This window comes from Arachis stenosperma, chromosome 10 (assembly GCF_014773155.1).
Source record: "Arachis stenosperma cultivar V10309 chromosome 10, arast.V10309.gnm1.PFL2, whole genome shotgun sequence".
NCBI lineage: Eukaryota > Viridiplantae > Streptophyta > Magnoliopsida > Fabales > Fabaceae > Arachis > Arachis stenosperma.
The window spans coordinates 7,964,325-7,981,635 of NC_080386.1; the positions used below are offsets into that span (position 1 = coordinate 7,964,325).

Consider the following 17,311-nt stretch of genomic DNA (forward strand, 5'->3'; position numbering starts at 1 on the left):
CAGCCAACCCGACAAGTCTGAATTGTACTTAGACTGTCCCCCGACGTGCATCCCCAAGAGTCTATGCATAGCTTTATCTCAAATAATCAATATTGCTCAATGGGGGGTAACATTCCCGGGAATTTATATAGTGTCCGGTCACACTTACGTCGTAGGGTCAACAGAGTATCAAGTTTCCAACCTAGTACACGTGGTGGAAAGCCACAACACTTTATCTAGGGAATCTCGTATCTTAGATCATTCAAATTCATAAGCCATATGAATAATTCAATTATAATTCATCAAAATCCACATCATTCTCAATCGCATCTCATTCATCATCATACATCAATCATACTCAATCATTATCCTTTATTATCACGCCTCCCATTCCGTTCATCAATAGTTCCAATTCAAAACATAATTCATTCTTTTCTAAATGAATCAAACTTAAAACATACTCATCTTCTTAATAACTCAAAATCAAACCATATAACCTTTGAATCTAAATTTTTCTCAATAATCATCTAAACAAAATCTCCAATTTTTATAAAATTTCGGCAGCATCTCCTCTAAAACTCGGACTTTGCTACCCTTTTCGGGTCCAAACCTGCATTCTTTCCAATTCAACATACCCCTCATCATCATCATAACAATCACCACAATAAATTTACCTCAGATCAACAATTATACTCATATAATATTCAAATCCAACAACTAAAATTCAACTAAAAATCATAGTTCACCAATCTTAGGCTTTTAACACAAAAAAACTCTTTTTCATTCAAAATTTCCATTCCAATTATTTTCAAACCTATTACCACCAATCCAAAATACCAACAATAATTCTCAACAAGCTCCATATCTTTTCATCAATCATCATTCAACCAAACCAAAATATAGGCATATAATCAACAATTCAATCACATATCCTTTCAAAGATCCAACTAGCAACCAATATCATCTTACAAATAAATCACCAAACCAAACCAAGCATATTCATCAATCCATTACTAAACATTAAATATACACCTACATTCCAACTTATCCTATGGTCATCTAGCCTAAGTTTTCACAGAACATTATATATTAAACGCAAGAAACCTAAAGCATACCTTGGCCGATTTCCACGTAACGACCAAAGCTATTTATTCAAAACCAAGGCAGCCCCTTAAAACTCAACTAATCCGCTTCCTCCAAGTTCCAGTATTCACAATTTCAAGCTTCAATTATTTATTCACAACGTAATACACATTTATAACACATATATATTCAATTTAATACTCAAAGCTCAAATTCAATGAAATTAGAATAAAATGATCGTATCCTCACCTTACCCAAGCTTCACATAAGCAAGAGTGAACGTTTTCCTCAAGCTAATTGGATCCTAAAACATCAGAAATCAAAGAAATTCAACCTTCCTATTAAAAATTCGAAAATTGGGGGAAAAGAGGGCTGGGAGTGATTAAATAAGTTATCAGTAAAATTGTTCCGGTAAAAACGTAGAGTTTGACGCGGTGAACGCGTGGTCGTAAATGGTGCGGCGATTGGAGCTCGGACGGAGAAGTTACGGCATACGGAAGTTAACGTGAGGGTTTCGGGAGCTTTCTCTCTTCCCTGGAAGCATTTCACGCTACTGCAGTGAAATGAAGAAGAAAAGGGCTTTTGGCTCATTTAATGTGTTGGTCCGGTTCGGGTCCGGTTCAACCAGTTTAGCCTGTTCGGTCTAATTTTGGATCGATTTCTTTGAAATTGGTGTCAAAATTCTCGTTTCGATGAGTTTTATCCTAATTTGATATAATATTCACATTTCTAATCCTCCTTATTAAAAATTAATTTATTGACTAATTATCTAATAATTTAACCGGAGTTTACATGAAAAGCTTCAAGTGTACTCTATATGGCCCGTAGAGCATTCTCCATAGTTCCTAGGGGTGTAATCGGCTCGGCTCGGTTCGGTTTTGGACCGAAAACCAACCGAACCGACCTGATCGATTCTTCAAAGAGGACAACCGTTCGGTTGGCTGCTGCTTGAGCAACCAAACCGAACCGAACCGAACCAACAGCGGTTTGGTTCGGTCGGTTTTTTCGTTTTTTTTTTACACCTGCTTATCTGAATTTAAAATGCCATAAAATAAAATTTAAAACCTTCAATAAACTAGATTAACAAGAGTTTATCACATCCAAATTCAATACAAATTTAGCTTAATTAAACATAAAACAAAGACAATTAAAAATGTCTAGCAAAACAACAACAATAAACACAGTTTAAACCGAAACATTCACTTTAAAACAAATAGAGTAAAGTATCGTTTTTGTCCCCAACGTTTGGGGTAAATCTTATTTGTGTCCCTAACGTTTAAATCGTCCTATTTGTATCCCTAACGTTTGTAAAAGTAATTCAATGTTATCCTGCCGTTAACTACACATCATGAACACTTTAGTTTGAGTTTTAAAAATCTCTTCTTGAAGTTAGAATACAAATGTCTGGGATAGAATCGATGATCCACTCCGAAAAATAGCTCATCAAAAGTTGAAACTAATTCCTACAACATTTACACAATTCACTTTTCTAAAGACATAATTGAATCTAAATACAAATATTGGGTATAATAGTAAAATCGAACACATCCAAGTGAGACCTAATTGAGAATGAATACATCCAAGTGAGAATAATTGAAAAATATAATCTGATTTGTTAGTATAATTAATAGTAGGATAACATTGAATCACTTTTATAAACGTTAGGGATACAAATAGGACGATTTAAACGTTAGGGACACAAACAGAACTTACCCCAAACGTTGGGGACAAAAAAGATACTTTACTCAAACAAATAAAAGCCAAACAGCATCCATGTTTAATCAGAATCCACACCAGACTCATCCTCATCTTCTCCGGTTGGTGCAATTTCTACAAAAATAAAATAAAAAAATCAATATAAATTATAAACATAATATAGATTATAAATTATAAACATAAACCATAAAGGGAACTACAAAATTTTTTTTTGCATACCTAATTCAAGTTTCTCAAACTCTTCAATAAGCTCCTCAAAATCAGTTGTCATTGGAGAAGCACGAAGCCAATTTTGTGTGCATATCAATGCCTCAACTGTCTTTGGAGTTAAAGAACTCCTATAGTTGTTAAGCACTCTTCCACCAGTGTTAAAAGCTGATTCTGAAGCAACAGTCGAGACCGGCATTGCTAAGACATCTCTAGCTATTTGGGATAAGATAGGATACTTGCTAGAATTTACCTTCCACCAATTCAATATGTCAAAAGTATTTTGATCACGAGGCTTCTCTAAACCATCCATCAAATACAAATCCACCTCATTCTTGTTGATGATCTCATGAAAATAAACCTCCTTGAAAAAATCACCAGCCATGTCGCCATCAGGTACTCCCACATCTGATGCACCATCCATTATTGCTGAAGTAAATAATCTACCCCCATTATTTGCACTCACATAGCAATCAAACATCTTGGAGAATGTCTCTTTCACTTTTGCACCCAAAAAATCAGCATCATCCTTATCATATAGCTTTTCAAAGCTAAAGTTCACAAACTTCAACTTGTATCTAGGATCAAGAACCATAGCAACAAAAATCATCATATTGATATTTTTTTATGTTACCCCAGTACTTGTCATACTTAAGCTTCATCCTCTCAGCCATACTCCCAACTAATGGATCTCGACTACCACAAGAAGCGTTGAACACTCACAAAATCTTACAAAACTCATAAAAATATTGAGAAGAAGTCACAAGCAAACTACCAGACACACTCTTTGTAACATCATGAAAAATTTTCAAGAATTCCATAAAGTGTTTTGCATTGTCCCAATCAATATTCCTCGGCATACCACCTTGCATTAGAGCATATTTTGTATCTCTCTCCCCTAGCCTCTTGAACGCCTTTTGAAACTTCAAACCACTTTCAAGCATAGTGTATGTAGAGTTCCATCTAGTGGGAACATCGAGTTGAACAGTACACTTGTCTTGTATCCTAGCTTCCTTTATGAAATTTTTGAACCTATTCATGCGACTAGGGGAAGCACGCACATATCTAATAGCATTTCTTATCTTACTAATAGATTCATGCATATCTTTCAATCCATCATTAACAACAAGATTAAGAATATGTGCACAACACCTAACATGCAAATGTTCTCCTTTCAAAGGATGTAAATTCCAATCCTCCATTCTAGTTCTTAGATAAGATATTGCAGTATCATTAGAACTAGCATTATCAACAGTAATTGTGAACACTCTAGATATCCCCCACCCCAAAAGACATCTCTCAATTTTTCTACCAATTGTTTCTCCCTTATGGTTTTTAATAAGACAAAAATTGATAATCCTCTTTTGCAATTTCCAATCATGATCAATTTAATAAGCAGTGAGACACATATAATTCAGATTTTGCACAGAAGACCAACAATCAGTAGTTAAACAAACAGATTGATTCGGTTGTTTGAACACAGTTTTCAACCTATTCTTCTCACTAATATAAAGATTCCAACAATCCTTAGCAACAGTAATCCTTCCTGGAAGTGGAAATCTAGGTTGTACTACACTAATATAGAATCTGAATCCCTCCCCCTCAACAAACTTGAACGGTAGCTCATCAACAATTATCATCCTAGCAAGGGCTTTTCTACACATTTCAGCATCAAAAGTAACTGTAGTAAATACCCCTTCACCATCTTTTTTTTGTTGGAAGGTAAGGATTGTTTGACTAGGGTCACCCGAGTCCCTAGGAAATTTTTTACATTGATTTAACAAATGATAACGCATATTAGTTGTACCATTTCTATGAGAGTCACATGCATATGATACACCACACCAATTACATTTAACCCTAGGATGTGATGGCTTGGACTTAGGATCCTTTATAAAGTGATCCCAAGTCCAGGATCTAGGTCTAGAAGGTTTTTTGTTACCTTCATTGGCTTCATCCTTGCCATCCTCTTCATCAGTGTCCACATTACTTGGAGCTGGATTTGTAGGAGTTGCTCCCGAATTTGCACCCACATTAGTCATATCAACCTTCCTCTTCTTTGATCTAGGATGGGGCGGGGGTTTGGTAAGCGCGCCGTTGTTCGTTGAGGAACGTACCACGGACTCGACATTTTCACCCCCAACTTCAGGCGTCCGTTCATTGGGCACCTCATTGCTTGTTGGCTGCATACATATAAACAGAACAATGAAAAAATAGCATTTTTAACTCATGAACAGAACCAACAGTTTTGTTTCCATCAACAAAACCACAACAGCTCATAAGCAGCCAATCAACAATTAGTTATATATTAACAAAGAAAATAAATTTGGCTGATATCAACACCTTCCACCAATAAAATAAACAACCTCTATATAAAATAAACCAATACCTTCCACCAATGAATCCACTTGACAAAAGTGCAGTTAAAGAAAATATGCATACAACATCAGCAGCTAGTACTGCTAGATGAAGCAGAAAAGTGAACAAAAAGTAGACCTTTGGTAAGACGGAACAGAGATGCAGAGATATCCATCACAAATAAAAAGTGATAAATAACTGTCATAAGATTTTTAAAATAAATTCACTCTCTTTTAAGTGATATATAAACTGCCAACATTTTATGTGTGATAACTGATAACCATTCCAACAAGAAACTACCTTTTTTTTAATCTTTTTCTCTGTTTACGTTAATCACACTTCTCATATAATAAGTTGCTTGAGTTTTAGAATTTAATAAGCATAACTATGTAATACCAAGAAATGGTTAAAAAAGTATTGTTAGATAATAGAAAGGCTTATGCACATCATATGCCTACAAGTACAAACCTAAAACAAGTTTTAAGCACTGCTGTTAACACAATCGAACTATTTTAGTTATTCATCATGCATCACTGTCATATCACTTAATAGTACTGGCAAAGTCATAAATAGTTGACCAATATTTGCAAAGATATCATGGTCTCTTTTCAGCATCTTTAAGTAACATTTCAGTAATATACTAAAACTCAATATTTACTTTATCATGTAAAAGGCAACATGAAAAGGCAGTTCACCACATGGTTAGCAGCTTAATCAAACAAATGATAAATGAAGGAATCACCTGCAACTTATGGTTATCACCAAGAATAAGAGGTTGCTGATTCATCCCCAAAAAGAAGACACATTCAACACAGCAATATTTTCTCAGATCTAACAACTCCATAACTTCATTTTTTTGTTCATTAACTCTATATTTTTAAATAAGTCTTCCAAATCACTAAACATACAATCAGAAACTCACATAACAATACAAATAAGCCAATGATCAGTATCACAAGAACAAGAAAGAGCAATCAAAGAGATTCACTAGTAGTTAACAAAAACAACACAGCAACATTAACTAAAATACAAATCACTAAACATTTGTATATTTTCAACACAGCAACATTTTCTCAAATCTAACAACTCCAGAACTTCACTTTTTCTTTTCATTAACTCTGTATATTTTTAAATAAGTCTACCAAATCACTAAACATACAATCAGAAACTCACATAACAATACAAATAACCAAACACAAAATCTAACCTCTGACGAAGACATAGTTTTGTTTCGTTTTGGGTTTTTGCAGGAGAGGGACTGGTTGTTCGGTGGCTCGGCCACTGGAGTCTTGCTCGGCGGCTGGACTGGTTGGACGTTGGAGTGCTGCTCGAGTGCTCGGCGACCCTTCGACGGCGATGATGAACTACCTCGAGGCTTCGAGCGACGATTGGCGAGTTCTCCGTCTCCCTCAGCCTCTCCTTCTCTCAAGTATGGAAATCGGAGGTGGAACCGTGGAACCTTCAAAGAATAGGGGAGATAGGTGTGGCCGTGTGGGTGACTGGCAGACTGGGTAAGTGGGTATAGGGTAAAGGTAGGGTTCGCGGCTGAAGAAGAAAGGGGAAGAAGAAAGCTAGGTTATTTTTCTGAGTTTCCCTTTTATACCTAGGTTAAGGGGCAACTTAGTAAAATCACACTCCACTGAACCCTCATTCTTCGGTTCGGTCTGGTTCGGTTCGGTTTTAGCAAAGGCAACCAAAAACCGAACCGAACCGATCGGTTTAGTTCGAAAAAAACAAAAAAACTGATTTTTTCGGTTTTCTAATCGGTTGTTGTAAAATTTGGTTCGGTTTTGCGATAATTTTCGGTCCGGTTTGGTAATTTACACCCCTAATAGTTCCTATAGAGAAAGGTTTGTTAGCGAAGAGTTTGCCAATGAGACTATTAGCACAAGCGTTAACCCCCTTTGAGATATCCCCTTTCTCTAACAGTACCACCTCCTCCTTACTATTATTCTCATTACAGTCATTATGTTCTTCTGTTTCAGCCATACTAGTGAGAATTCAAATACTATAGACTCTCCTTTTATAAATAGGAGTTTACATAAAATTGATTTTACAAATTTGATTTTGATAAAAAGTAAGTTTGTATTGACGTGATTTATGTTTGACAATCTTTATATCAAAATGGATTATAATAAAATAAATGTTGTTTAGATTATACTACTTAAAATTACTTTTAGATAAAAAATTACTAAAGGAGATATCAACTTAAATAATTTTTTATATTATTCTATCATTTTAATTTAGATATTTGAACAGATCTTACTAATTAATTTTATAATAAAATTAATATTTACTTACTAAATTAAAGTAACATATAAAAATTAGCAAAATATATTTTATACTAAAAATAAAAAATATATGAATAAACTAATAGTTTAATATGTTAATGTAAATAAATATTAAATTAAAAGATAAAACAATAAAATACATAAAAAATAATATCTTATACAAAATTAGTACATAATAATACCATTATTTCTACTGCATGTAATTAATAATTTGATCCTTAATTGAGTCTCGACTACGATCTATTTCTACAAAAGAGCTAATAGTTAAAGTTTATCAGAATTTTCACCAACATGACTATTAGCTTCTACATCAAGAATATTTGCATGTGTCATATTTATTAAATTCAGTATCTATTTCAAAATGTCTTCTAATAAAGTTATGAATAACTATAGTTACACACTATGTTCACTTGAATTTCAATTTTGAACTTAGGCATGTATGGCATGATAGCAAATCTATTTTTTTACACTCCAAAAGTCCTTTCTATTGTGCATCTTAAGTTTTAGTGATAATAATTAAACACTTCTTATGATTTATAAATCCAGAAAAATGACTAAAATCTGCAAGATGATAGCGCTCACTTTTATATGAACCAATATATTCCTTTGGTATTGGATAACCGGTATCTACCAAATAATATTTACGTAATGAACAATAAAATTAGTTACATATCATATGATAACTAAGTAAATATAGCTTATTTGTAAGAATATGATAAAAATTAATCTGGAGGAGGATATGAAAAATTTATGGTAGGAATTGTAATAGCATTGTCAAATATACGAGCATCATGCACAATGTCTTTCCATCCAAGTAAAGCAAAAATAAAGCATATGTCCCAATCACATACAACTATTATATTTTGTGTTAGATATTCTTTTCTTCTAATAAATTTGAGTTGATCACTTGAGCTAATTGCACATGAGATATGAGTACCATCAATTGCTCATATAGCATTTTTAAAAAAATGGCCAATAGAATTTTGGTCGTTTTTATTTTGCTATGAACATTCTGAAACCTAGGATCCAATAGCTTAATATATTTTATAAACAATCTCAAGCAAGCAACCAATATCTCATGAAAATGTCTACTTATTATCTCTTTAGAATATTGAAATCTTTTTTGTATCATCTTATTATTCAATCCATGACCAACCATATTTAAGAACATTACAACTATTTCCTGAACTCTCATCCGCCTTGTGTATTTTAATCCATGTTCAACTAATTCAGCACAAAATTAAAAAAATATATGTTTTTTCATCCAAAATATTTCATAACAACGAATACCATTGCCACATAGAATTTTTTGTATCCATAAATAATCTGTTTATTTACTAGTTCTACATGGTTTTTTGCATAAATAATTGACTGTATATTGGCCAATCAATGCAATAACATTTTTAATCTCATGTGTATCTTCTTCTATAATAAAAAGTAATTTTGATTCTTCATTTCGTTCTTTTTCATAATCTTTAAACAAATACTCCATGTTCATTCCAAATTAATTAACAAAAATTTAGTACTAGATAGAGATATAAATAAATTATTATGAACATAACAATACCAAGATAAGAAATAAATTGTATATAATAAGAACAATAATTAAGTATCACGAGCAATTTATTATAAAATAACACATAAGCAACCCACAAATTTTCTATTGGCTTATCCTAGCCAAGGATGGACATAAAGGGGCGAGTGGAGGCCTCGGGCCCCCAACTTTCTTTAAAAATATCAATAGTAATAAGTTGTTAAGTATGATTTAATTTTTTAAAAAAATATTTAATATTTAGTCGAGTATAAACAAAAATTTAGTCCAACTATTTAGTCTAGTATAAATAAAAGTTTAGTCTAACCTAAATATTAATTATTTTTAATATCTAAAAAATAACTTACAATATTAAAAAAATCTGAAAAACATATTGTTATTAATATTTTTAATTAAATAAAATTTTTTAAATTTCATAAAGTGAATTATTTTTGTGACAGTCCTTTTTTATTCATTTGATATTAATTCTCTCTATTTCAGTTGTTATAATTGAGAGAATTTTTTCGGCTATGAATATTGTGAAGAATAACTCAAAAACAAAATGAAAGATGAATTTCTTGCTAATTGTCTTTTAATTATATTGAAAAGAAAATTGATGAAAAATTTGACACAGATTTTATTATCGATGAACTTTATGATACGAAAAATCGATCATTTTGTTAGTAAAAAGTACATATATATTTTTTGTACTTTAAAATATATTCTCTATCAGTATATTTTTGTAATACATCTTACATTATATAATTTTTTTACATAATTTTTTAATATTATATATGTTATTGGCCCCTCATAATAATATTCCTGGATCCGTATTCCTAGCATAACAAGAAAGGTCCAGTTAAAATAAAGTACAATAATAACTTAATTAATTTTGCATGAATGGTAGTAGATTATAAGCTGCATATTTGAGCCAATCCAACAATCCTTACACAATATCATTTTAAGGATACAAACATTATTCTAACAGGTTTAAATATCATTAGTTGACAACAATGATTATAAAAATCGAGATCACTAGTGATAGTTTCTATCTTTTGAATCTCAGCCATTACTTTCCCAACAGATGCACCAGGTACTAAAAATGTGGACATAATAGTTGATCATGATTCAGATGCAGAAACAATTCTACTTATTGCATCGCTTTGAGGGAAGGGCTTTAAAATTTTTCTTTTTTTTTTTGTTGTTTCACAAACTACAACTCTCTTTCTTTTTTCTGTACTCTTTTGATTATTATTATTTTTTAAAAGAACTAAGATTTATTTGTTGAAATTCAATACTAATTCTTATACTAGCATCTATACCTTCTTCACTATCTCCAGAATCTTTTTCTATATTAACATGACCTTCCTCAAAGATGGTCGATATCCATCATCATATTCTTCTATACCACTAGGTAAAATCCTAGATGAGGGAGCTCAAGCAAATTTGTCATCGGCCATAACATCTTTGAATAATATAGTTAACTCATCTTTAAAAGAAAGTCTTTTATTTTTGAATTTTTCATATAAGAGATTTTTCTGTATGTGTACAACTAATCAACACAATACTCATTACCAAAAATAAACTTAAATTTTTTTTAATAATAAGTTATTAAGTACCAATTGTTTTCTCTTCCACCATTCATTTGATGCATCAATAATGTGTTTAGTATAATCTCATTCTAAATCCAATTTTTTTGCCAAAAAATTTATACTATACTGACCATTCTATCTTAATATTGTTCCACTTATTTTTTAATTGAATCTTATTATATTGTTTTATAGTAAATGAGGGAAAAAAAATACAATTCATATAAACAAAAAATAATAAGAATACCATAAAAAATTAATAATATACCTAAGAAATCAGAACATTAAAAAAAATATAAAAAAAGTAAATAATAAAAAAAAGTAAAAAAATTAAAATAAACAAAGACAAATAAAAGTAAAAAAGACTTCCTAAAAAATAGACATAAAGAATAGTATACTAAATGAAAAAAAAAGTTCATATGAACTAAGAAATAATAAGAACTCCCATAAACAATAATATACATGAAAAATCATAATATTAAAAAAATAATATAAAAAAATATATATCATATAAATAAAATAAAATACAGTAAAAATAAAAAATAAAAATATGAATAAAAGTATTATAAATTTTATAATGTCAAACAAAAAAAAAATATTTTTTAATTTTTTTAGTATTATTTAATTTATTATTATTTTGGACTATAAATTTTTATTATTTATGATTTTATTGTTACCTATGATTAGTTTTTTATTTATTTTATCCTTTTAATAAGATCATAATTCATATTATACAAAATTTTGATAATAAATATAGTATATAAGAATTATAAATACAAATTTTACAGAGCCAAATAAAAAATAAAAAATTCATACAAAACAAAGATAAAGTACAACAAAGAACAAAAAAAAACTCATACAAATAAGAAAGAATAAAAATTCTATAAAACCAACAACATACATCATATGAACAAAATAAACAATAAAAGATAAATAAAATTCATATGAATAAAATCAAATAACAAAAAAACTTTCATACAAAACTAAAAAATAAAAAAAGAATTCATATGAATAAAAAATAATAAAAATATCATAAAAATTAATAAAATACATGAGAGATTAGAGTACTAAAAAAATAAAAAAATTAATAATATTTGTTATATGAATAAAAAAATATAATAAAAATAAGTAAAAAATTATATAAACAAAGCCAAATAAAAATAAAAAAGATTTCATAAAAAAAATATAAAAAACAGTATAATAAATGATAAAAAAATTCATATAAACTAAGAAGTGATAAGAATAATAAAAATATAACATGCATGAAAAATCAAAATGCTAAAAAATAATATAAAAAATATTTATCATATAAATAAAAAAATATAATAAAAATTATAAAAATTAAAATATGAAAGAGAGTATTAAAATAAAAAATAAAATATTTACTTTGGTAATGATGGAAACAAATTTTAAGTTTTTTATGAAAAGAAGGACTAAAAAAAACTGTTGTAAAAGTAGATTGTTAATAAGATGGGGCACTCTATTATATAAATTGAGTGATATAGAGAGAGAAAATAAATTCCTTTTATAGTTATTTTTTATTATTTTATTGTTATTCAAACTGTGGGTCCTATCTTTTTTAATCTCTCTTTCATCCCATAAAAAAAAAGATCTATAAACTTATATCTTTACTATATAATTCACCTAATAAGATTGGTAAGAAAAAAAATAAATTTCTCACTTAATTTTTTAGTAGTAACAAAGCCACCGCCAACATAAATCCAAAAATTACAACTTTTAACTTACTACTTTTAGAGGTGAAATCACTTCTATTTTTAAAGGATAAAAAAAATTGTCACACATAAAAATAAAGCGGTCAAAATATGTTTTAGTTCAAACTCGCTTTTTTTCTTCCCCAAGACAAAACCAAACAAGCCTTAAAACGGAAATAGATCTTTTCCATTTTTTTAACACTTAAGAAAATACAGTGTGATATTCTATCATTAATTTTATAAGTGGGGCCAAATTAAAAATAAAAGAGAAAACATTGAAGGGTAAGAGGTCACAATTAACACCGTCCAGTTTTTTTTCACTCGAGAAGATCTACCCTCCTTAAAACTTTAGTTTTAAAAGTTTTAACCTAGAACGCTTAAATATTTAAATAAAAATGCTTTATTAAATATTAAATTGTAAAAAACAAATTAAGTACATATTTATTATTGTATTCTTATTAAATTTAAAAAAAATTAAGTATCGTAGATTGTCGAAAAACATGTTTTTTTTTTGGTGACGTCGAAAAACATGTTTAATATTTAAAAGTACCTGATTTAAAAAAAATATTTTTTCAAAAAAGAAATTGATCTACAGTTCTAAACAAACATTGAGTATCTCAAAAAGCTTTGCAAGTTTGGAAAACCAGAACAATATGTCTTTCTGTTTTGCTTTGTCGCAATTCCTCTTCGTCTGCACATTAGCACGAATTTTCAATGCAAATCAAATAATGCATTCAGTACACTCAATTTTCTGGATGAGAGTGGTAATGGTGGTAGCATTATCTGCCCCTCGTATGATTCTTATGAATTCTCCACTTACTCAAAGCTTCCACAAAACAAGCTCACGACTTGCTTGCCAATTCACCACTTCGCTCGGTTTCATTGAAAGCCCATTTGTTCGTTATGTTAAACATGAAGACAACTATAATTTTTCAAGTCCTTTTGAGTCCCTACCTGCTTACAAGAATTCAGGTCAGCACACTGCTTGGAACTCAAAATTCATGCATGCCCATTTGATTAAAACTTGTGATTTGCAGTCTGATATCTTCGCTGTGAATTCTTTGCTTGATTTTCGCTGCAAATCTGCTGACATGGTTGTTGCCCGCAAGCTGTTTGATTCAATTCCTATTCCAAATGATGTTTCGTGGAACATCATGATATCTGGTTATAGGCATAATTCAATGTTTGAGAATTCGTGGGAGATGTTTAGTAGGATGCATTCGGTTGGTGCTGATCCTAATAAGTTTAGCTATTGGAGTGTTCTTTAGGCTTGTGTTGCTCTGCAAGGTCCTTTATTTGGTGAGCAAGTTTTTTCACTTGTCTTGAAAAATGGGTTCCTTTCCAGTGGTTTTGTTCAGACTCAAATGTTACAAACGTTTTCCAAATTCCATGGCTTTAAGGAGGCTCTTAGGTTTTTTAATTATCTTTCATGCACTAATGTGGCATGTTGGAATACTATTATTTCTGGGGCAGTTAAAACTGGAGAAAGCTGCGTTGCTTTGAATTTGTTTCGCCAAATGTTGCGAGCATATCTGATGCCAAATAGTTATACATTTCCAAGCGTCTTAACAGCATGTTGTATCCTTAAAGATATGCAGATGGGTAAAGTTGTTCATGGTTGTGTTGTCAAATGTTGTGCAACTGATATCTTTGTCAAGACTGCTATTGGCCTATTGTTGATTTTTATGCCAAATTTAGGTGCATGGATGAAGCTTTTAGAGAATTCTCACATATGTCAGTCCATAATGTGGTTTCTTGGACTGCAATAATTTCTGGGTTTGTGCAAGACAATGATATTTTTTCTTCATTAAAGCTTTTCAAAGATATGAGGCAAATAGGGCAGGAGATAAATAGCTATACCCTTACGAGTGTGCTTTCTGCATGTGCAAAACCTGGGATGATTGATCTGGCAGTCCAAATTCATTCCCTGATATTAAAATTAGGGTTCTATTTATACCTTAATGTTGGGGCTGCTTTGATCAACATGTATGCAAAAATGGGAGAAGTTGAACTATCAGAATTAGCCTTCAATGAGATGGAAAATAAGAAGGATCAGGGCACATGGGCAGCCATCCTGTCATCTTTTGCACAATGGTAATCATTATATATCTATATTAAATTTATTTTCCAAATCTTAAATAAATTTACCAAAAGTCTAGGAGGGTGGTTGAGTTATTCCGGGTAATGTTAAGAGAAGGAGTGAAACCTAATGAGTATTGTATTAGTAGTGTGTTAAGTATTATTAGCTGCTTAACTTTAGTGACACAGATGCATAGTTACACTTTAAGGTCTGGGTTCGTGACTGAAGCTTCGGTCGGCTGTTCCCTTTTCACAATATACTCAAAGTGTGGCAATTTGGAGGAGTCTTATAAAGTTTTTCTGCAAGTTCCGGTAAAAGACAATGTCTCGTGGACCTCCATGATTTCTGGTTTGGCAGAGCATGGATATGCAGAGCAAGCTCTTCAGCTGTTTAGAGATATGATTATCAAAAAATTCTCCCCGATCATGTGGTCTTAATACCAACTCTATCTGCTTGTTCCACTCTTCAGTCCTTGCAGATGGGTAAAGAAATTCATGGTTATGCTTTTCGTTTAGGAATAGGAAAAAACTCAGCCTTTTGTGGAGCATTGGTAAATATGTATTCAAAGTGTGGAAGCTTGAATTTGGCAAGGACAGTGTTTGATATGCTACCCGAAAAGGATGCATTTGCAAAGGGGCCTAATTGAAAAGGCATTTTTGTTATTCCGTGAGATGCTCTTCACTGATGTATCAGTGGACTCTTCCGTAATTTCATCCATTCTCGGAGCTGCTGCAATTTCGTATCAATCAGAAATCGGAACTCAATTGCATGCCTACGTCCAAAAATTGGGTTTACAAGCAGATGTTTATATTGGAAGTTCGCGAATGACAATGTATTCAAAATGTGGAAGTATTTTAGAATGCCAAAAGGCGTTTGATGATGCTGAGAAGCCAGATGTAATAGGTTGGACATCCATGATTGTGAGCTATGCTTATCATGGTAAAGGCGTAGAGGCCTTAGAAGCTTATGAACTAATGAGAAAAGATGGAGTAAATATATATTTATTATTGGACATTTTTGTCGCATTTTTAAATTATTTAAATATATTTTTGTCGATAATAAAATTTAGATGTATTTTTGTCAGCATTTAAATAATTCGAAGGTATTTTTGGTAGTTAATCTTTTTTTTAATTTTGCATCTAAATTTAGATCTGGATCTAGGATTTAAATGATTTGGATTAAAAAACCAAAATGGATATAATTTAGTTTGGACTTTTTTTTTCATTTAATATTGTTTTTTTTTTGGGTTTAAAATCCAAAATCTGAATTTTTTTGTGTAACCTTACTAATAATTTAGTCTAATTCTATCTTAACCACCTAAATTCACCGAAAAAAGTTAAATATAAGTTCGTTCCAATAACTAACTAAAAATTATCCTAAGCAACCTACAATTAACTAACAGGGGATTAAATAACAAAGAAATAAAAGATGATTGTACAATTAACCTGGAACGATGAAATAAGAACAGAGGAAGAAGAGAAGATGAAAAAGGGTGCTGTGATATCGTTGGAGTTAGAGATAGTAAAAGTGGTCGACGGAATGTCATCGGGACTGATGATGGAGGCCGAGAGAGAAAAAATAACGGATGCTACAGGTTCTGTATTCTGAGAGTGAGGGCGATAAGGCTGAAACTGAGGTAAGTGATATAAGAGGCGAGCCAATGGGAGATGAGAAGAGGTAGGGTGTGGGAGGCACTCCTGCACGAGGAGAGGGAGAAGAGAGATGAGTGTTAGGGTTCAAAAACACGACGACTCGTGCGCACACATAGAAGACTCTCACGCAGTGTTTTCACACTGAGTCACTGACCAAGCTTTCGCGAACACAAAAGGGCCACGCATGGCATGATTTTGCCTGTAACCAGCCTCGCCCATGCACAAAAAGTAAGGTGTTTTTTTGTTCGATTATAAGGCAAAAAAGTACGATTTAGATTGCGTTTTTTATTTTTAATATGGAGGAAGGTGTGGAGTGATACAGCGTTATGGAGAATAGGGGTGTTTTCCCTGCATGTGGTATCAGAGGATTGAAATTGGATCGAAAAATTTAGAGTAAAAAACTCGAACGGTTCGATTAGAGAGAATCTACAAAAAAATATTTTTTTAATAAAATTCGGAGGGTCCGTTTTGATTTAAAAAAAAGAAAAATCTAAAAACGGAGGGTCCGTTTTCATTTAAAAGAAAAATAAAAAAACAAAAATTGTAAATGGAGGGTCCGTTTTCAGTTTAAGAAAAAAAAGTATAAACGGAGGGTCCGTTTTCAGTTTAAGAAAAAAAAGTATAAACGGAGGGTCCGATTTGATTTTAAATAAAAAACAAAAAACAAAAACTAATCGGACGGTCTGATTTGTGGTCAACAAATTTTTTAACAAAAAACTCAGACGGTCCGATTTTTTGATTTTTTCCTATCCCACACCTGTGTCTAACATCTGTATACACCATAACCAAGCACAACTCACACACTCCTCCAATATAAAAAAAAATTAGCCTCTAGATTGCATGAAATCTTTTGAAAATTCGATATAATCCTATCCAATTATAGAATTTGTGACTTTTTATATAAGAAAAAATAATGTTGATATAATGTTTTAAATAGTGTTGTATTGGTTTGATTTTTTTATTTTTTATTTTATTTAATATTATTTAAATAATTTAAAATTTAAAAATTACAAAATTTTTAATTTAAAATTTAGATAAATATAATTTAAATTAACGATCTAATTTAATCTAATAAAAATAAATATATTCGTCTTATCGTATGTTTAATTATGA

General features: G+C 31.0%; 1 protein-coding gene and 1 pseudogene across 1 annotated transcript; one reads left to right on the forward strand and one right to left on the reverse strand.

The window, feature by feature from the left end:
• Positions 1-2,839: 2,839 nt before the first annotated feature.
• On the reverse strand, positions 2,840-7,332 carry LOC130956695 (zinc finger BED domain-containing protein RICESLEEPER 2-like; annotated as a pseudogene).
• A 6,675-nt stretch (positions 7,333-14,007) lies between these two features.
• Positions 14,008-15,525, forward strand: LOC130958098 (pentatricopeptide repeat-containing protein At1g74600, chloroplastic-like). Its single transcript, XM_057884998.1, has 2 exons — positions 14,008-14,560; positions 14,755-15,525. Exons 1-2 carry the CDS (start codon positions 14,169-14,171, stop codon positions 14,981-14,983), a joined length of 621 nt encoding a protein of 206 aa, XP_057740981.1. The 5' UTR covers positions 14,008-14,168; the 3' UTR covers positions 14,984-15,525.
• Positions 15,526-17,311: the final 1,786 nt, after the last annotated feature.

Bases quoted from the DNA above. Each gene is read 5' to 3' on its own strand.
- LOC130958098 (XM_057884998.1), top strand. From the start codon at position 14,169: ATGGATGAAGCTTTTAGAGAATTCTCACATATGTCAGTCCATAATGTG. The intron at 14,561-14,754 runs GTAATCATTATA...TTACACTTTAAG, and splicing joins CTGTCATCTTTTGCACAATG to GTCTGGGTTCGTGACTGAAG.